Source organism: Hyperolius riggenbachi, chromosome 11, assembly GCF_040937935.1.
Source record: "Hyperolius riggenbachi isolate aHypRig1 chromosome 11, aHypRig1.pri, whole genome shotgun sequence".
NCBI lineage: Eukaryota > Metazoa > Chordata > Amphibia > Anura > Hyperoliidae > Hyperolius > Hyperolius riggenbachi.
Window position 1 is genome coordinate 100,777,179 of NC_090656.1, and position 18,251 is coordinate 100,795,429.

Sequence of the window (18,251 nt, forward strand, 5' to 3'; positions counted from 1 at the left end):
CCTCCTCCTGTTCCATCACGTTCGCTGCTGCTGCTGCTGGGTTAGCGTTACCGGTCCCTGTTTATGGAACCTCTTCTCTTTATTACATTTATGACTGAATGGCGGTAAAAAGCATGCTATCCGCACGCTTCTTGTCCTCATGCAAGGCCTGGGTTGTTGTGTCTCAAAAAACTTGGCCTTCTCCTCCTGCGCCTCCTCCTGTTCCATCACGTGTGCTGCTGCTGCTGGGTTAGCGTTACTGGTCCCTGTTTATGGAACCTCTTTTTATTACATTTATGACTGCATGGCGGTAAAAAGCATGCTATCCACACGCTTCTTGTCCTCATGCAAGGCCTGGGTTGTTGTGTCTCAAAAAGCGTGGCCTTCTCCTCCTGCGCCTCCTCCTGTTCCATCACGTGTGCTGCTGCTGCTGCTGGGTTAGCGTTACCGGTCCCTGTTTATGGAACCTCTTCTCTTTATTACATTTATGACTGCATGGCGGTAAAAAGCATGTTACCTGTGCAAAGAAACATGACATTTTCAGCATTTAAAAGACAGTTTTTCCTTTGAAACTTTACAATCAATTTTCTCAAAAAATATAAGCTCTTTTTCAAATATTTTTTTTCCTCTTGTACCCACTCCCAAGGTGCACATACCCTGCTAATTTGGGGTATGTAGCATGTAAGGAAGCTTTACAAAGCACGAAAGTTCGGGTCCCCATTGACTTCCATTATGTTCGGAGTTCGGCGCGATGTTCGGCGAACGTTCTCGAACCCGAACATCTAGGTGTTCGCCCAACACTAATACCCACCTTTGCAATAAATTTACTAATTTTAGCATCAGATACACTTCCTATACTTTTATATTGCTGAGTACATGTACGTAGCCCTGCTATTATGTGGAATCCTTTTCCCAGTGTTATTTATACTGACTTCATATATAGTAACCAAACATGTGGCGCACCTGCGTGGCACTAAAGATGTTGCCACCGGTGATACATTTCTGAATGTAAATCAGGGTGAGGAAAAAAGTTTAAATGAGCAAACAATGACTACGGTAACTTATAAACGCATATTGTAAAAAATAAAGAATTTTATTAATTCCGTTATATTCCATAAACCTCCTCTTTCAAAAGGGTGTAAGGTTTATACTTTATACAGCTTTCTCAATTCACTCTCTGCCTACTTGCACCCTCTCAGTACCCTTATGGATTGACAAGTGGAGTTTTCACATAGGAATTAACACTTGTAAAAAAGCAATTGTCAAGGTCATCCACGGCTATAATTTTTAGGTAATTCCTGGAAGCGTTGATCTGGGGATTTATCTTGCTGCCATCTGGAGTCGGGAAGGAATATTTCCCTTTTGAGGCTAATTGGCCCAAGCCTTGTAAGGGTGTTTTGCCTTCCTCTGGATCAATTGGGATATGTGCAGGTTCAGGATGGTGTTTTATTTTTTGTTTATTTATTTATTTTTTTCTGGTTGGACTTGGACGAATGTCTTTTTTCAACCAAACTAACTATGTAACTATGTTCGTTTTGGAAAAATATTGCAATGACGGCATTTAACCACCTTGGCGTTAATGACGAGCTCAGCTCGTCCATGACCGCCGCGGTGGATTGCTCAAGCCCTGGTGGGCCGATTTTCACAATTTTTTTGTGATCGATCGCCGCCAATGCACCTCTACCTGCCGTGTTACAGGACCCCCCCCCCCCACAGACCCCATGCGCAGCCTGGCCAATCATCACCAGGTTGCGCTATGGGGTGGATCGGGACTCCCTCCGACGCTATGACGTCATCCCGATCGTCATCATGGCGACGGGGGAAGCCAAACAGGAAACCCCGTTCTGAACGGGATTTCCTGTTTGCTCTGATCGCCGGAGGTGATTGGAAGGGGTGGGGGGATGCAGCTGCACAGCGGCTATCATGTAGCTAGCGATAGGCTAGCTACATGATTGAAGAAAAAAAAAACTGCTGCGCCGCCACCCTGGCGATTTTAATAGAATGCCAGGGTGGTTAAGCTAACCAATTATATCAAAGTGACTATCACTTAGGTACCTATTCTAATCTACAGTTTACAACATACTTTACTTGTAAAAAGAACTTCACTGTGAACTTGCAGTAATGAGCATTGTGTTATTTGTGTAACATAGGAATGCTCACATGCATCATGTACCACAAGTCGTGCTAATTGAAAAATGCTCAGTACACTGCTGTCAGTAATGGAACATTGCCATGCATTGCATGTGCACGGCAGCTAGTGCATCAACCCATTGAGATAAACACAGGTACATATAGTACTAGCCCCAATAAGAAGTTGCTTGAAGTTGATCTTTTGATTTCTGTACGTTGAGTGTGAACAAAAAAATTGTCTATGTAAGCAAGGCCGTCAAACAGTCAAATTTAGTCTAAGTTCCTGAAAAGTAAATAGAAGGCAAAAACATCTGGCTGAGGGAACAATGCGGAAAGGTTTTAGTGCTGAAAAGTTCAAAGGGTCATTACTTCGTTTGTTTTTCAGCAGAATGAAACTGTTATTACGGTACATCATACAGTCATCCTACTGTCATGGCGGCTGCTTAGAATTCAGTCTTAGAAAAATCAGATCTTAAACTAAAAATATGGTACACTGTTCTAGGTTACCAATGTTCTATTAACCATTAGTACTACACATACAATTAATGATCTAAGTTTATTTTCAGTTCAGCCATAAGTACATTTACAGTGCTGTGAAAAACTATTTGTCCCCTTCCTGATTTCTTATTCTTTTGCATGTTTGTCACACTTAAATGTTTCTGCTCATCAAAAACCATTAACTATTAGTCAAAGATAACATAATTGAACACAAAATGCAGTTTTAATCGATGGTTTTTATTATTTAGTGAGAAAAAAACTCAAAACCTACATGGCCCTGTGTGAAAAAGAAATTGCCCCTGAACCTAATAACTGGTTGGGCCACCCTTAGCAGCAATAACTGCAAACAAGCGTTTGCGATAACTTGCAGCAAGTCTTTTACAGAGCTCTGGATGAATTTTGGCCCACTCATCTTTGTAGAATTGTTGTAATTCAGCTTTATTTGAGGGTTTTCTAGCATGAACCGCCTTTTTAAGGTCATGCCACAACATCTCAATAGGATTCACGTCAGAACTTTGACTAGGCCACTCCAAAGTCTTCATTTTGTTTTTCTTCAGCCATTCAGAGGTGGATTTGCTGGTGTGTTTCTGGAGTCGTGAACACTGACCTTAATTGAGGCAAGTGAGGCCTGCAGTTCTTTAGATGTTGTCCTGGGGTCTTTTGTGGCCTCTCGGATGAGTTTTCTCTGCGCTCTTGGGGTAATTTTGGTTGGCTGGCCACTCCTGGGAAGGTTCATCACTGTTCCATGTTTTTGCCATTTGTGGATAATGGCTCTCACTGTGGTTTGCTGGAGTCCCAAAGCTTTAGAAATGGCTTTATAACCTTTACCAGACTGATAGATCTCAATTACAGTACTTTTGTTCTCATTTGTTTCTGAATTTGTTTGGATCTTGGCATGATGTCTAGGTTTTGAGGTGCTTTTGGTCTACTTCTCTATGTCCGATAGCTTCTATTTAAGTGATTTCTTGATTGAAACAGGCGCGGCAGTAATCAGACCTGGGGGTGACTACAGAAATTGATCTCAGGTGTGATAAACCACAGTTAAGTTATTTTTTAACAAGGGGGGCAATCACTTTTTCACACAGGGCCATGTAGATTTGGAGTTTTTTTTCTCACTAAATAATAAAAACCATCATTTAAAACTGCATTTTGTGTTCAATTATGTTATCTTTGACTAATAGTTAACGGTTTTTGATGAGCAGAAACATTTAAAGGGACTCCGAGCTCATCTAAAAAATAAAAGTTGTACTCACCAGGGGCTTTCTCCAGCCCAGTGCTGGTCGGGAGGTCCCACGCCGGCATCCTGGCTCCTCTCCATGTCCCCGCTCCGGAATGGCTGACAGGCCGCAGCCCGGGCGACACTCTCCCGAGTGTCGGGCTGCTTCTTCGGCATATGACGCGGATTACGTCACACGCCGGCCGCCTCGCGTCATCACGGCGGCCGGCGTGAAAGTACTGCGCATGCGCAATTAAAGCGTGCATGCGCAGTACTTTCACGCCGGCCGCCGTGATGACGCGAGGCAGCCGGCGTATGACGTAATCTGCGTCATATGCGGAAGAAGCAGCCCGACACTCGGGAGAGTGTCGCCCGGGCTGCGGCCTGTCAGCCATTCCGGAGCGGGGAGAAGGAGAGGAGCCAGGACGCCGGCGTGGGACCTCCCGACCAGCACTGGGCTGGAGAAAGCCCCAGGTGAGTACAACTTTCATTTTTTTGATGAGCTCGGAGTCACTTTAAGTGTGACAAACATACAAAAGAATAAGAAATCAGGAAGGGGGCAAATAGTTTTTCACACCACTGTATGTTACTAATGGTACAAAGTTGGATGGGAGCATCAGTATAGTCCTGCTTACATTACCTGTGTAAAGCAAGTGTTAAAATGCCTGAGCTCTAGCCAACATTTATGAAAGGTGTATCACTAGTGTGTGACCATAACATACACAAAGGGGCACTATGGTGAAAATTAGGCTACTAGTTTATCCTGTTAGAATGTACCTAACATTAGGAGCATCAGTTACTAAGCCTTTTATTATTTTTTTTTTTAAATGTGGGGTTGAAAGGTTACAGACCGCATATGCAGAGATCCTGCCTGTCATTTTGTCAGGCTCGATATGTAGACTGCTCAGGGAGTGCTGGTGAAGATCATAGAACTTGGCACAGAAGGAGCCAAATCATTTATCTTGTTTATTTACGATCTTCCACAGCACTCCCCGACCAGCCTGCATTCCAATGTGTTCAGCTGGGGGACAGGAAAGGAGCAAGCAGCACAAAAAATGCAAGTCAGTAGAGGGGAAGGATAGGCAGGATTTCTACATATGCTGTCTATAGCATTTCAAGAGGACATTTAAAAATACTTAGTATCTGATGCTCCTAATTGTAGATACCTGATACCAGGGTTGTCCCAGTAGCGTAATTTTCACTATATCGCCACTTTAACTCAGAAGTGGATCACTTCAGTGCAGTTTAGGTAATATTAAACTTAAGCATCCTTGTTTCATCACAGCTGTGAAACAGCCCTCATCCAAGTCTGCAACGACCTGCTCATGGGCAAGAGACAGAGGGGAATGCTCCATCCTAATCCTGTTGGATCTCTCGGCGGCTTTTGATACAGTTGACCATGAAATCCTGCTTAACAGACTGCAGGAGTACTGTGGCATCAGTGGATCAGTCCTCCAGTGGTTCAGATCATTCCTGACTGACAGAACACAGAGTATCCCTAGGTCCTATAATGTCCAAATCTGCACCTCTACAATTGGGAGTGCCACAAGGGTCAATCTTATCCCCTCTGCTGTTTGCAATCTACATGTTGCCACTCGGTACACTTATCCTACGTCATGGCCTGACGTACCACTGCTACGCCGATGACACACAGCTATACCTGTCCTTCAAACCTGGTGGAACAGACCCTACCCCAAAAATAAACTCTTGCTTAGCTGAGCTACAGGCATGGATGAATGATAACTGGTTGAAACTGAATGCTGACAAAACTGAGGTCCTGTTTGTCCAAAGCCAACACTCGCCATCAAAACAGCTCTATCCTAAAGCAACACCAATCAGGATTGGGAATTCAGACATAAACAGCTTCAACCTTGTGCGCAGCCTTGGAGTACTAATCGATGGGGAATTGAGTTTCAGAAACCAAATTTCATCTGTAGTTAAATCTTCCTTCTTTCATCTGAAGAACATTGCAAAGATTAAACATCTGATTCCCCCAGAGGATCTTCCAACCCTAGTCCACGCCTTCATCACATCACGGCTGGACTACTGCAATGTCCTTTATGCTGGCCTCCCTAAAAAGGACCTGCGTCGCCTGCAATTAGTGCAGAATGCTGCTGCCAGATTGCTAACAAACCAGCCTCGCCACTGTCACATTACACCGATCCTTCGCTCACTGCACTGGCTCCCAGTAGAATGGAGAATACTCTTCAAGATTGGACTGCTGACATTCAAATCCCTGCACAATCTGGGCCCTGGATACATGAAGGACCTGCTGAAGTAGCACCACACCTCTCACAACCTCAGATCAGCAAGTTCTATAAACCTGGTCACTCCCAGAGTGCACCTCAAAAAATCTGGAGATAGAGCCTTCTGTCATGCTGCCCCTACTCTTTGGAACTCCCTGCCACACCCAGTAAAGACAGCACCATCCCTGGAGCTATTCAAATCCAGACTGAAAAGCCACCTGTTTAGCCTGGCATTTCCAGACTTATAAAATTCTTCCTCTGTACCACGATGGTCGGAGCCATGCTTATGCGCTTTGAGTCCCATGGGAGAAAAGCGCTTTACAAATGTTATTTGTTGTTGTTGTTGTTGTAGTGGCTGCCATGGAAGCACTATTTTTTTTGTGTGCATGCGGCTTTGCATCCATAGCAATACTGTATTGTTTGATAATTAAACTCTTCATGTGTCATTCATCAAAGCCTGAAATGACCATTTGCAGATGTACCCAGTTACCACTTCCTACCAGGTGTTTACTTCTCTTACTCAACAGTTGTGTATTAGGCCTGGAATTTTCATCGCTTTCAATCACTAGCGATTTCCCCAAACGCTCTGCCAATGTAAATGGATGGGAAAGATTCCACTAGAGCGATTGAGGAAACTGCAATCGCAGGACATGCAGCATTTTGGGAGCGTTTCTATTCTAGTGTATTGTATAGGAGCAGGGAAAATGCTCCCAAAATCCCTTGAAAAATGCTATCACAAATCGCTAGCAATTGCAATAGCGCTTTGCACTTTTTAGTGGGTTCCAGGCCTTAGGGATGGTTGGTGCAATGCAAATAATTGATGCAGGAAGATTATGCAAATTCTGTAAGCACATTTATGCAGCTTGAAATTGGACAAATCAAATTCCACCTTGATGGGATTAGTCTATTTTCAAGCTTCATTAATTTGTATAGAACATTTGCACAATCTTGCATCAGCTCAAAATTTTTTGGCTCTCCTTTACCATCTTTACTGCCTTTATCTACAACTCTAGAGGTGCATACACACTCTTGATGGATTTCTCCCATTAGGGATCAGAACCTGTTCCCCTTGGGTGATATCCCTGGGCCAGACTGACAACACATTGTGTTGCTATGTGGGGTGGGGGACTATGAACCGTGCATGTGTGACGTCACATGGTGGGAGGGGGAGCAGCGCAGAATATGGGTTCAGGGTCACTGAGGATGAGTAGATCTGCAAGGTGCATCACTCACGGGTTGCTGGGCATCGGGGGCTGCCGTACTCATGCCTGATTTTTGGCTGAGGTAGTAGTTATCAGCCAACTTCAGTCAGATGTGTGTATGGGCCATAAGAGTTCAAAAATATCTGATAAAGTTGTTGAAATGGGAAAACTAAAGCAAAAGTGAATTTCTCTCAGCAACCAATTAAGCTGAATCTTAAAATGAAACAAGTATTCTGACTGATTTAAGTGGCATGGGGGCCCCGGGGTCAAGGTAACCTGGGAGGCTGCCTAGAGCCCCCCCCCAGCAATATCACCCCTTGGAGTCCTCAAGATGGCTGCAGACTAGGGTTGATCGGAACAGCAGTCTCAAAGGCAAATGCCAAATTTTGTGTGCCGATTTTCATCTATCAAAGGCATTCTATTGCAGTCAAGGGCTCAGATTTCTGCAACTAACAACAAATCCCAGTGCAAGCCACCAAAGTTGGCACATATGCAGAGCATCTTTTCCTTGAAGCAATACAAGTCATGTGCTTCAGGGCAAAAACAGGAGGAAAAATAATCACCCTCCTCGCAATCCCCATTCCTAGATTGGTGGTGCCGCTTCACTCACCTGCTCACAGCGTTCCAGCAATGGGATCTCCATCTGTCCAGCGCCCTGCATCCACGGCTAAAGCAGTGCCTCACGTGACCAGTTAAGTGCTGTAATCAGAGCGGAAGCAGGACTTTAAGTGTGGCTGGTGATCCTATCACTAATCTGCTGATAGCGGGTGCAGTCTTGGTGGAAGCAAAGGGAGGTAAGTGTAGTACCAGTGCCTTCAATGCACAGCCTTTCCTCTCCGGGCTGGATTTGCACACACACACACAAATTGGGGTGGGGTGGAGGCATCCTCACAATGTATTGCTTCAGGTGCCAAAAAGTTGCATGTATGTTAGGGAGATTAGTAAGAACAGGGCTGGATTTAGCACTAGGCACTGTAGGCATGAGCCTTCAAGCGCCATGTGCTCAGAGCAGAGTGCCGCTGATATTACTGCGGCCGCCCCTCTCTGCAGTTCATCCAGCCCTGACTGTGCCTTTAACCTCCTGAGCATTACGATGCTCAGGAGGTTTTGCAGCCAAGAGTCCCCCAGTATAATTTTAACTTATCTATGGCTGTAATAGCTTCAGCTAGCACTAGGCTAGCTAGTAGAGGTGGCCGGCATCCCCCCGATTACTGGTGATCCCCCCGATCGCCCGCTAAATACATGACCCAGCCTGGATGGCATGCTTGTTTCAGGTGTGTGATTCACCCACTACTACAGCCAAAGAGATCAGCAGAACCGCCAGGTAACTGGTATTGTTTAAAAGGAAACTTCCATATCCATCTCAGGTAAGGTTCCTTTGAAGTGGAGGACGATGTTGTGGAGCAGGAGGGGGAATGCAGACTGCCGAGCAGTGTGCGCGCGCCACGTGGAGAGGATATTCAAGTGGAGGATATCCACACGGAGCTCTGAGAACAAGCAGCCACCAGCCAGAGAGAAGCTATGAGCCAGACAGTGACTACAGCGGCCGGATTTGACTTCTGTTGCTCTACTTGACTTCACTTCACATGATGAGCTGCACCCCGACTATACCATGGTCCATAGTATGAGGGGGTTTTGGGGAGAGGGGCAGCCAAGCCTCCCCCGACCCTCTGAAGCCCTTGTCCAATCCATGGACAATGGGCTATTCCCCACCTCCGGTACCCCAGGAGGAGGTGGCGGGCGACAACTCCCTGGGGAAGGGGGGGTCATGGCGGCATCTGGGAGTCCCCTTTAAGAAGGGGACCCCCAGATGCCTTCCCAGGAGAAAATTAGTATAGCGATACAAAGTACCCCATACCCATTTCTACAAAGGGTTAAATTAAATAAAAACAACAACGGAAATTTTTTTATTAATCTTAACTAACCAGAAATACTTACCTGCACATTTAAGAAAATGACCCCACACTAATAGCCTCATCTTGTGAACGTGTTTCTGTAATAAATATTTGTAGGTTGCTATGGGCAACAACACTACACTTTTGTTCGGCACCATATCACAGAACTTGTGATAACCTGACACTTGTTACAGCAGCAGCAAAGGAAATAGAACAGAGTAGACGTTTTCAAACTCTACGGAATTTACTCAGCAAATAACATCTTTGAATTTTGGCTCCCCATTGGTCTATTAACAAACCAATGGGGGTCAGGAGGAACCCCATTAATACAGTAAGGCTGGTTTCACAGCCTAACTCACAGCACTGTTAAATCAATGTGCTGTTCACAGTGCCCACGTTGTGTTACATAGTAATGCAGCACGTTTAAACAAAGTGCTGCATGCTGTACGTTATATTTGGCTAAGCCACGTTAGACTGTTTGCACATGCTCAGTAATGTTGGAGGAGGAGGTCTCCCCTCCTCCTCTGCGGCCAGCCACATGGCTAATTAATATTTAATGCACTATGGTGACTCGCGGTGGGACTGTAGTGTTGTCCGGATCATGAACGAATCGTTAATTTGATTTGGATCTTTTTTGTGAGTCGAATCATCCGGATCATCACAATAAAAGCTTTGGTTCACAGTGGATGTCTGTCTGGAAGAAACAGGAACATACAGAATGTACAGTGCAGGGAAAGTCTTGTCCTGCTAGTCATTTCACCCAGTCTGCTTCCCTAGTAAAATGATTCAAATTATTCGGTTCAAAGATCCGGATATTTTCAATGATCCGATTGAAATGATCCGAATCCTTAAAAAGATCCGGACTTCCTATCACTAACCTGGAGTGGCTGCTTTGAGAGCTGCATAACGCAGCTCAATCTGACGTCCAACTTCAACACCACCATGCGTTACGTTAGGGGCACGTAATGCGACCATAACGTCACCTAAAGCGCAACGTCTTGGTGGGAAAGTAGCCTAAATGTCATTTTAAATCTCACCTTTTTTCCTCTAACTTTAGCATCGATTTTCTCAAAGGCTATAAGGTCTTTTTGAAAAAGGTTTCCTTGTGTTCCCCCTGTTCTTAACATACCCTGCAAATTTGGTGTTTCTAGTACCTAATGGGGCTTTGCTATTAACCACTAAAATTGGCGGGCGTTTAACCACTTGACCCCCAAGGGTTTTTAAAAATAATGAAAATTTGTCATTTTTTTATGGGAAGGTGTATAATAGGGTATTGGGATGTAGTTTTACTTTTTGGCCACAAGATGGAGATACAGAGTTAGGGTGTTCTAAAAAAAAAAAAAAAAGAAACAGAACCAAGTGTTTTGTAGATACTCTATCTGGTGGTGGTCAAGTTACCTACTTAAGAACCGCCTCACGCCAATGGGCGTGACCGGGGTGGCAGCCCCAGGACTGCCTAACACTAATTGGAGTCAATTCCTGGGGCTGCAGTTTCCTAGGGAGCGGCCGCACGCATGCGCGATCGCTCCCTGCCACTTCACGGAATGGAGTTCCGTGAATAGCCTGCTAGCCGCTGATCACGGCTAGCAAGCTGCTTGTAAATGTAAGGGGAAAGAAATCCCCTTTGCTTACAAGCGTACAGCGCAGCCGGGGGATGCAGCGCTGTATGAGATCGGCGATCCCCAGCCTCTGATTGGCCGGGGTGCGCCCTCCTCTCATAGACTGATGCCTATGAGGGGCGGAACAGGACGGATCGCGTCCTGTTCCAAATTAGATGACGGAGGGGAGGGAGGAAGGAGAGGGAGGGGGACAGGGGGAGAGAGAGCCTCGCTGAGGTATCTGAAAAAAAAAATATAAAGCCTGCAGCGATCGGACCCTCCGTCGGCATGTCCCCTTAGGGAAAACAAAAAGGAGGGGAGTCCGATCGCTGTGCACCTAAGCTGGGCTGTGCAGAAGGCTGAAAAGCACATGATATGCAGGGGGAAGGTGGTCCCGGGAGGAGCGCGCCAGAGGCCGGAGACTTCTGCCAGGTGAGTAAATGATTTTTTTCCAGGTGAACTTTGCCCGCATTGCGTTTCTTGTCTGGTGAAATGTTTGCCCACATTGTGTTTCTTTTCCTGGTGAAATGTTTGCCCACATTGCGTTTCTTTTCTGGTGAAATGTTTGCCCACATTGCGTTTCTTTTCTGGTGAAATGTTTGCCCGCATTGTGTTTCTTTTCTGGTGAAATGTTTGCCCGCATTGCGGTTTTTTCTGGTGAAATGTTTGCCCGCATTGCGTTTCTTTTCTGGTGAAATGTTTGCCCGCATTGCGTTTCTTTTCTGGTGAAATGTTTGCCCGCATTGCGTTTCTTTTCTGGTGAAATGTTTGCCCGCATTGCGTTAATTTTCTGGTGAAATGTTTGCCCGCATTGAGTTTATTTTGTACTGACATATTGCCCGCATTGAGTTTATTTTGTACTGACATGTTGCCCACATTGCGTTTATTTTGTACTGACATGTTTGCCCGCATTGCATTTATTTTATACTGACATGTTTGCCCGCATTGCATTTATTTCATACTGACATGTTTGCCTGCATTGCGGTTATTTTGTGCTGACATGTTGCCTATTGCGTTTATTTTCTGGTGTCCGGGGTAACTGTTACTGCATTTATTATTTAATGGTCATAGATGGCTATGTTTGCTGCTTTGTGGTCACGGTATACTATTAGCATCACACAGTTTCTGCACACCCATGATGCAAAGTCTCGTTTGTCCACATCATGGCGTAAACACTGCTTTCTTATGTCTCGCTGTTACATCATTATGTATGCTCCACCCATACAATGCCATGGCCACGCCCATTTTTGCCGCGCCCCTCCCCCCAGTCTTTGGCGCTGCGCGCTCCTCAGTCCTCCCCACTTTTCGCCGCGGTGCGCACCCCCGTCCCGGGTTGGACCCACAAAAATCTGGTCACTCTACTTATTCCCACACTCCCCCCTCCCCATGTTAATGTTTTGTTTTGCTTTGGCAATGCTAAATGTATTGGTCCTGCCAATAAAGCTTTTTTGGATTTGGATTTCACTCTACTTAGCATCCTCCTGGCAGCCAGCCCTCAGACAAGTGAGCTTACATAAACAAGTCAGGATCTCACACAGTACAAATATCAGCCTTCATTACAATGCTCAGTACAACTGACCTCTGCAATAGCAGATTTCCCTGTACACTATTATCATTGTGATCAGTGTATATCCCAAGAGATAGTGACACCTCATAATAAGGGGAGGAGGGTACAACACTTTGCAAGGTCCTAGTGAAGCTTTCAGAAACACAGCAATGGACAGCACAGTATCTGTACCCCTCACCTTCTCTCTGATGCCATGTGAGAACTGGAGCCCACACATCTGAACCCTGACATCAGTCTCTCCTCTGCTCCTCACTCTGCTGCTGGGCAGGACGAGTCACACAGCATGTCACTGCAGCCAGAGCTAGAGCTCACTTTCAAATTGGTCCCTGCAGCCGTGAAAAGATAGAGGGCGGGGCGGAGCCTGCATCCTAAATGGAAGCAGTATAGACAAAGTGCTGGGGAAACATGAAATAATTGAATAGCATCCTGCACACAAGGCTAAACTGTTTTTGTGCTAAAGAGCCCTGGTGCCTGGAGCTGAATCCGCTTCTCTCTCACCTCTGTGTGCTGCCACAGCCCCCTGTTGACATCCTCCCTCTGCTTCCGCCGCCGCTCTCTCTCCAGCCGGAACTAAAGATTTATTGTCGGCTGGGGAGGACAGTGTCATTACGCTGTGAAAAAAATAGTCCCTCTTCACCTACCCGCCTCTGCATTGTGGAACTGAGGGGGGGGGGGGGGGGGGGAATAGGGTGAAGGCAGATGGGGTAGAGGAGGACTAAGGGGAAAATTTAAAGTAAAAAAAGAAATTAAAAAAAGACCATAGCAGCCAGGATCAGCCCTGCAGCAGGGGGGATTCTGGGCATCGGTAACCCCCCTGCGTGCGCCAGTGCCCCCCCCCCCCTCTCAAAACAAAACAGATTTGTAGGCTCCTGGGAGGACAGTTAGTGAAGTGATGGCATGATTACACTATAAGCTCCGAGGACAGCTAGTGACATGATGGCAGGGATTAGATTCTACACTTCTTGGCGAATGTCACATTCAGTGAGTGACAAGCAGCTCAGATCTCTAAGTGCCCGTTTGCTGCCACTTCATCCCTTGAATGCCAGAGGGTGGACTAAACATTTATCCAAAAATATTTCATTTTTTACATGCTTCCCTGCAGATTGCAGTTCATAACAAAATAAAGAAAATGTGTTATATACTTACCAAATTGGTAACATATCTGAAAACCAGGAAAATTCAAAAAGTCATCAGATACGAACAGCAGTACCACATTGTTCCCCGTGGAATGCCAAATCTTATCTTCTACAATGCCACATAATTTTTCCAAGGGTGAGGAGTTAACATCAGGACCGTCATAGATGATCAGATAGTCCCCAGCTGAATCACAGTCAGAGATCTGATGCAGCATGAATGTATCGATAGACAGTGATACCTGGATCAGAATAAATAAGCATGAATGTCTAACCAGCCTGCGATTAGCAGCCAGATACATTGATATACAACATTGAACAGAGTGACCTGAGGCCACGTAGAGGGAACCTGAAATGAGTGATATGGAGTCTGCCATATTTACTTCTTTGTAAACAAAACTGGTTGCCTGGCAGTCCTGTTTATCTTCTGGCATACATAGTGTGAGTCACAACCCTGGAACAAGCATATCGTTAATCCAGTAAAACCTGAGTTAGAGTACCTAATCTGAATATGCTTGTTCAGGGTCTATGGCTAAAGGCATTAGGGTAAGAACACACTAGGCAGAATCACATATGCGCTTTCCATAGCACATAGTGGAAAACGCACATACAATTTTGCCTAGTGCGTTCCTACCCTTAGAGACACAGTATTAGGAGGACTACCAGGTAACTGGTATTGCTTAAAAGGAAAAAAATATGGCAGCCTCCATATCAATACCACCTCAGGTTCCCTTTAAAGCAGTAGTATACTCAAATTTAATCTGTGGTGTAAAGCCATGGCGGGCAAACTTAATTACATTTAAAGTAATTACAGGGTTAACTCACCAAATTGCCAAATCTCCATGTCACAGTGGCGTTATGTGACTTGCCGTCAGTACGTGCCAGTGTGTCACATGACGCCGATGTGTTCATGATGATAGGAGCTGAAAGCAGCAATTAGGTGCATTAATTATTGTAATTAAATACCGCTTGCAACTGTTCAGGGAGGGAGGAGAGGAATCCTGCCCTCCAGCGATGGGCCAGATACGCCATCGGGACATAGTTTTTCCCAGCGCTGGTCTAAAGTAAAACACAGCATAAAATTAACAGTTAAAACCATCCGACTATTTTTTAAGAAACTGGAAAGGTAAAATCAATCATTTTACCTCATTTCACTGCTAATTGATAAGCTTGCCTTTGCCGACAAGAATCATCAGATTGTGCTATAAGTATAGGTACTCATACACTACGTCGATTTCCTGCCAATATACAACAGATTCGATCACTGATCAAATCTGCTGTTAGAGCTAGTCCACGCTAGGTCCGGAAACGTATCCGTGGCTGCGTTTTTCAAACCGGATGAAAAACGGAGTCCCGGATACTAATGTTGATAATAGCAGCCAGCCTCACCCAAGTAAAAAACGGATCCGTCTGCGTTTGCGGGGACCCGTTTTCAAAACCTGAACGGAAGGTCCGGATCTGCTGCATTTTCACGGACCACGGATACACGGATGGGTAGCGGAAAGCAATGGGAAAACGCAACTCCATCTCCACAGGCAAAATAGCACCAAAAACGGATGACAAAACGGAAAGCCTGAACTTCCTTCTCCTCCCCTCAACGTCATCTCTGACCAGTGGCGCCGCACGAGGGCCCCTGAAGTTCCCCTGCTTCAGGGGCCCATTAAGTATTGCTGGTTTTTTTTTTAACTCTACTTTCTATTTTTTTTTAACCTGGGGGGCCCCAGACTCCTGTCCTTCCCCCTCACCTCGGCCCCCCCCCCCCTCATGCGGCGGGAAAGCAGAAAATACAGGAAGTCTCTGGCCGGGGCTGCAGCAGACGCTAGAGGCAGCTGCCGCTTGGTCTCCCGTGTCTCCAACTTTGTACACTGCTCGCTACTAAACCAGGAAGTAGCGAGCAGTGTACAAAGTTGGAGACACGGGAGACCAAGCGGCAGCTGCCTCTAGCGTCTGCTGCAGCCCCGGCCGGAGACTTCCTGTATTTTCTGCTCTCCCGCCGGCCGCCGCGCATACCGGGAGGGGGGCCCCCGAGGTGAGGGAGGGAGGATAGGAGTCGGGCCCCCCACCCGGATAGCTACCCACCCACCCGGCTACCTTACCCACCCGGCTACCTACCCAGCTACCTAACCACTCTGCCGGCTACCTACCCGGCTACCTAACCACCCACCCGGCTACCTACCCACCCGGCTACCTAACCACCCACCCGACTACTTACCCACCCGGCTAAGGGCTACCTACCTACCCACCCGGCTGCCTACCTACCTACCCACCAGGCTACCCACCCACCAGGCTACCTACCCACTCACCCACCAGGCTACATATCCACCCAACCACCCATGGGAGCTGCGCGCCGGATGGAGGCTGGGACAGGAGGTCGTCTGCTGCAGGTGAGTAAATGGTTTTTTTATTATTTATTTTAGCAGGTGTATGTTCTGGGCAGGTCTGCCACATGATTGCGTGTATGTTCTGGGCAGGTCTGCCACATGATTGCATGTATGTTCTGGGCAAATTTGCTACATGATTGCATGTGTTTTCTGGGCAAATCTGCCAACATGATTGCACGTATTTTCTGGGCATATCTGCCGACATCATTGCACGTATTTTCTGGGCATATCTGCCGACATGATTGAATGTATTTTCTGGGCAAATCTGCCGACATGATTGAATGTATTTTCTGGGCAAATCTGCTCACATTATGTGTATTTTCTTGAGAAAACCTGCACAATTATGTGAATTTTCTGGGGAAAGGGTCACCAAAACTTGGGCCCACTGTCTTTGCGTTGCACTTTTCAAGGGAACCTGAGGTGAGAATATTGAGGCTGCCATGTTTCTCTCCTTTTAAGCAATACCAGTTGCCTGGTTGCCGTTCTGGTCCTCTGCCTCTTATTCTTTCAACCATAGACCCTAAACAAGCATGCAGCAGGTCAGGGGTTTCTGACAATATTGTCAGAACTGAGAAGATTAAGCTGCATGCTTGTTGCTGGTGTAATTCAGTTTATTACTGCAGCCAAATAGATCAGCAGGGCCGCCAGGCAACTAGTATTGTTTAAAAGGAATAAATATGGCAGCCTCCATATCACTCTCACCCCGGGATCACTTTAAATTAGTTAGCTCCGCCCTTATCCGGTCACTGCCACGCCCATTTTTTGCCGCGGCGCTACGCACCGCAGGTTCTATCCACACCCATTTTTTGCCGCAGGTTATTGCCACGCCCATTTCTTGCCGCGGCGCTTCGCGCGCCACTGGTCAGGGGGGCCACAATTGATATTTTGCACAGGGGCCCACTGCTGGCTGTGTCCGCCACTGTCTCTGACAGCTTCCTGTTTACGAGCTGGGAGAGACACGAGTGCAGCCATCATGCCCAGGAGCTTCATCAATGTGGAGGACTTCATTATGGCCGTCCAAGAGCGGCCAGAGCTGTATGATAAGAAGAATGACCTCTATAGTGACCTACAGCATGCCAGGAGGGTATGGGAGGAGATCACAAAATTTGTTCCTGAGTATGACAAGTTTCCAGCCAGGAAGCAGGCCAAGGAACGTAAGTGTGCCCCCTCATATCTGTGTGGTTTGAAATACATATTTTTAAGTAATCTAAATGCCACTCTCTCTGCCCCCCCCCCCTCCAGTGTCTCCTAAACTTCCACTCTCTAGCCCCTCACCGTCCCCTACCCCCCCCCCCCCCTCAATCTAGCCCACTCATTGTCTCAAAAATGCTCTGCCCCCCTGAAGTGTCTCCTAAACTGCCACTCTCTGTCCCCCCCCCTCAATCTAGCCCCCTCAGTGTCTCAAAAATGCTCTGCCCCCCTGAAGTGTCTCCTAAAATGCCTTCCCCAGTGCCACACATGTTGCATTTATAAGAACACTCATTTGTAAAAAGTTTAGAAAAAGTTTATTAAACAAAGAAAGATACAATTACAAATTTACATATAAAATTTATAACTAAAAACAGCGTAATCATCCCCCCCCTCACCCCCCCACTAAAAAAAAAACAAAGCAAGTACAGCAACAAAAATGTCCACTCAAAGAGGCACAATAATGTCTTGGTATGGGAAGTACCCCTCCGGCGACAAGAAGTACTGTGCCAACCGATCGCGATTCCTCTGGTCCTGAACCCTACCCCTTGTCGCATACCGGCGAATTTGGGGCAAGTAGTCCATGTCGGCATGCTGGAGATTGTACCCTTGCTCCTGTCGAACAAAGTTGTGGAGGATGCAAGCTGCTTTAACTACAGCTGTGGCGTTGGCAGGGCTCAGCTGTAGTGGCGAGTGGAACATCCTCCACTTGTTAGACATGATGCCAAATGTACACTCCACCATCCTACGAGCCCTTGTCAACCGGTAATTGAACACGCGTTGCTGGCGGCCGAGGCCTCTCATCCCATACGGCCGCATGACATGGTGTGACAAGGCAAAGGCCTCGTCGCCAACAAACACGTAGGGGGTAGCTGGGCTATGTTCTTCCAGGCCATGGCTTGTCCCTGGGGATGTCCAGCCGGTCCTCATTCAGTAGTCCATGTAACCTGGAGCGCTGGAATATCCCCGAGTCACTTGAACCGCCGTAGGAGCCAACGTCGACGTAGACAAACTTGTAGTCTGCGTCGGCTACAGTAAGGAGTACCAAACTAAAGTACTTTTTATAATTAAAATACAGACTCCCGCTCCTCGCTGGCTTCTGTAGCCGCACATGTTTGCCGTCAATGGCTCCTAGGCAGTTTGGGAAGTTGCACCTATCCCAGAACAGTTCAGCAACCTCCATCCACTTTTTAGAGTCGGGAACCGGCATGTACTTCT

The 18,251-nt window shown here is 46.6% G+C and overlaps 1 protein-coding gene across 3 annotated transcripts in view; it reads right to left on the reverse strand.

Annotated features, from left to right (window-relative positions):
* Positions 1-18,251, reverse strand: part of LOC137537607 (embryonic protein UVS.2-like) — a 242,693-nt gene that overhangs the window by 18,705 nt on the left and 205,737 nt on the right. For 2 of the 3 annotated variants that reach the window (XM_068259491.1, XM_068259490.1), the window contains exon 9: positions 13,478-13,706. In XM_068259491.1, the coding sequence (XP_068115592.1) occupies positions 13,478-13,706 (229 nt within the window). Of the gene's footprint in view, positions 1-13,477; positions 13,707-18,251 lie in introns of those variants that run through there. The other variant, XM_068259492.1, reaches the window with a different exon arrangement.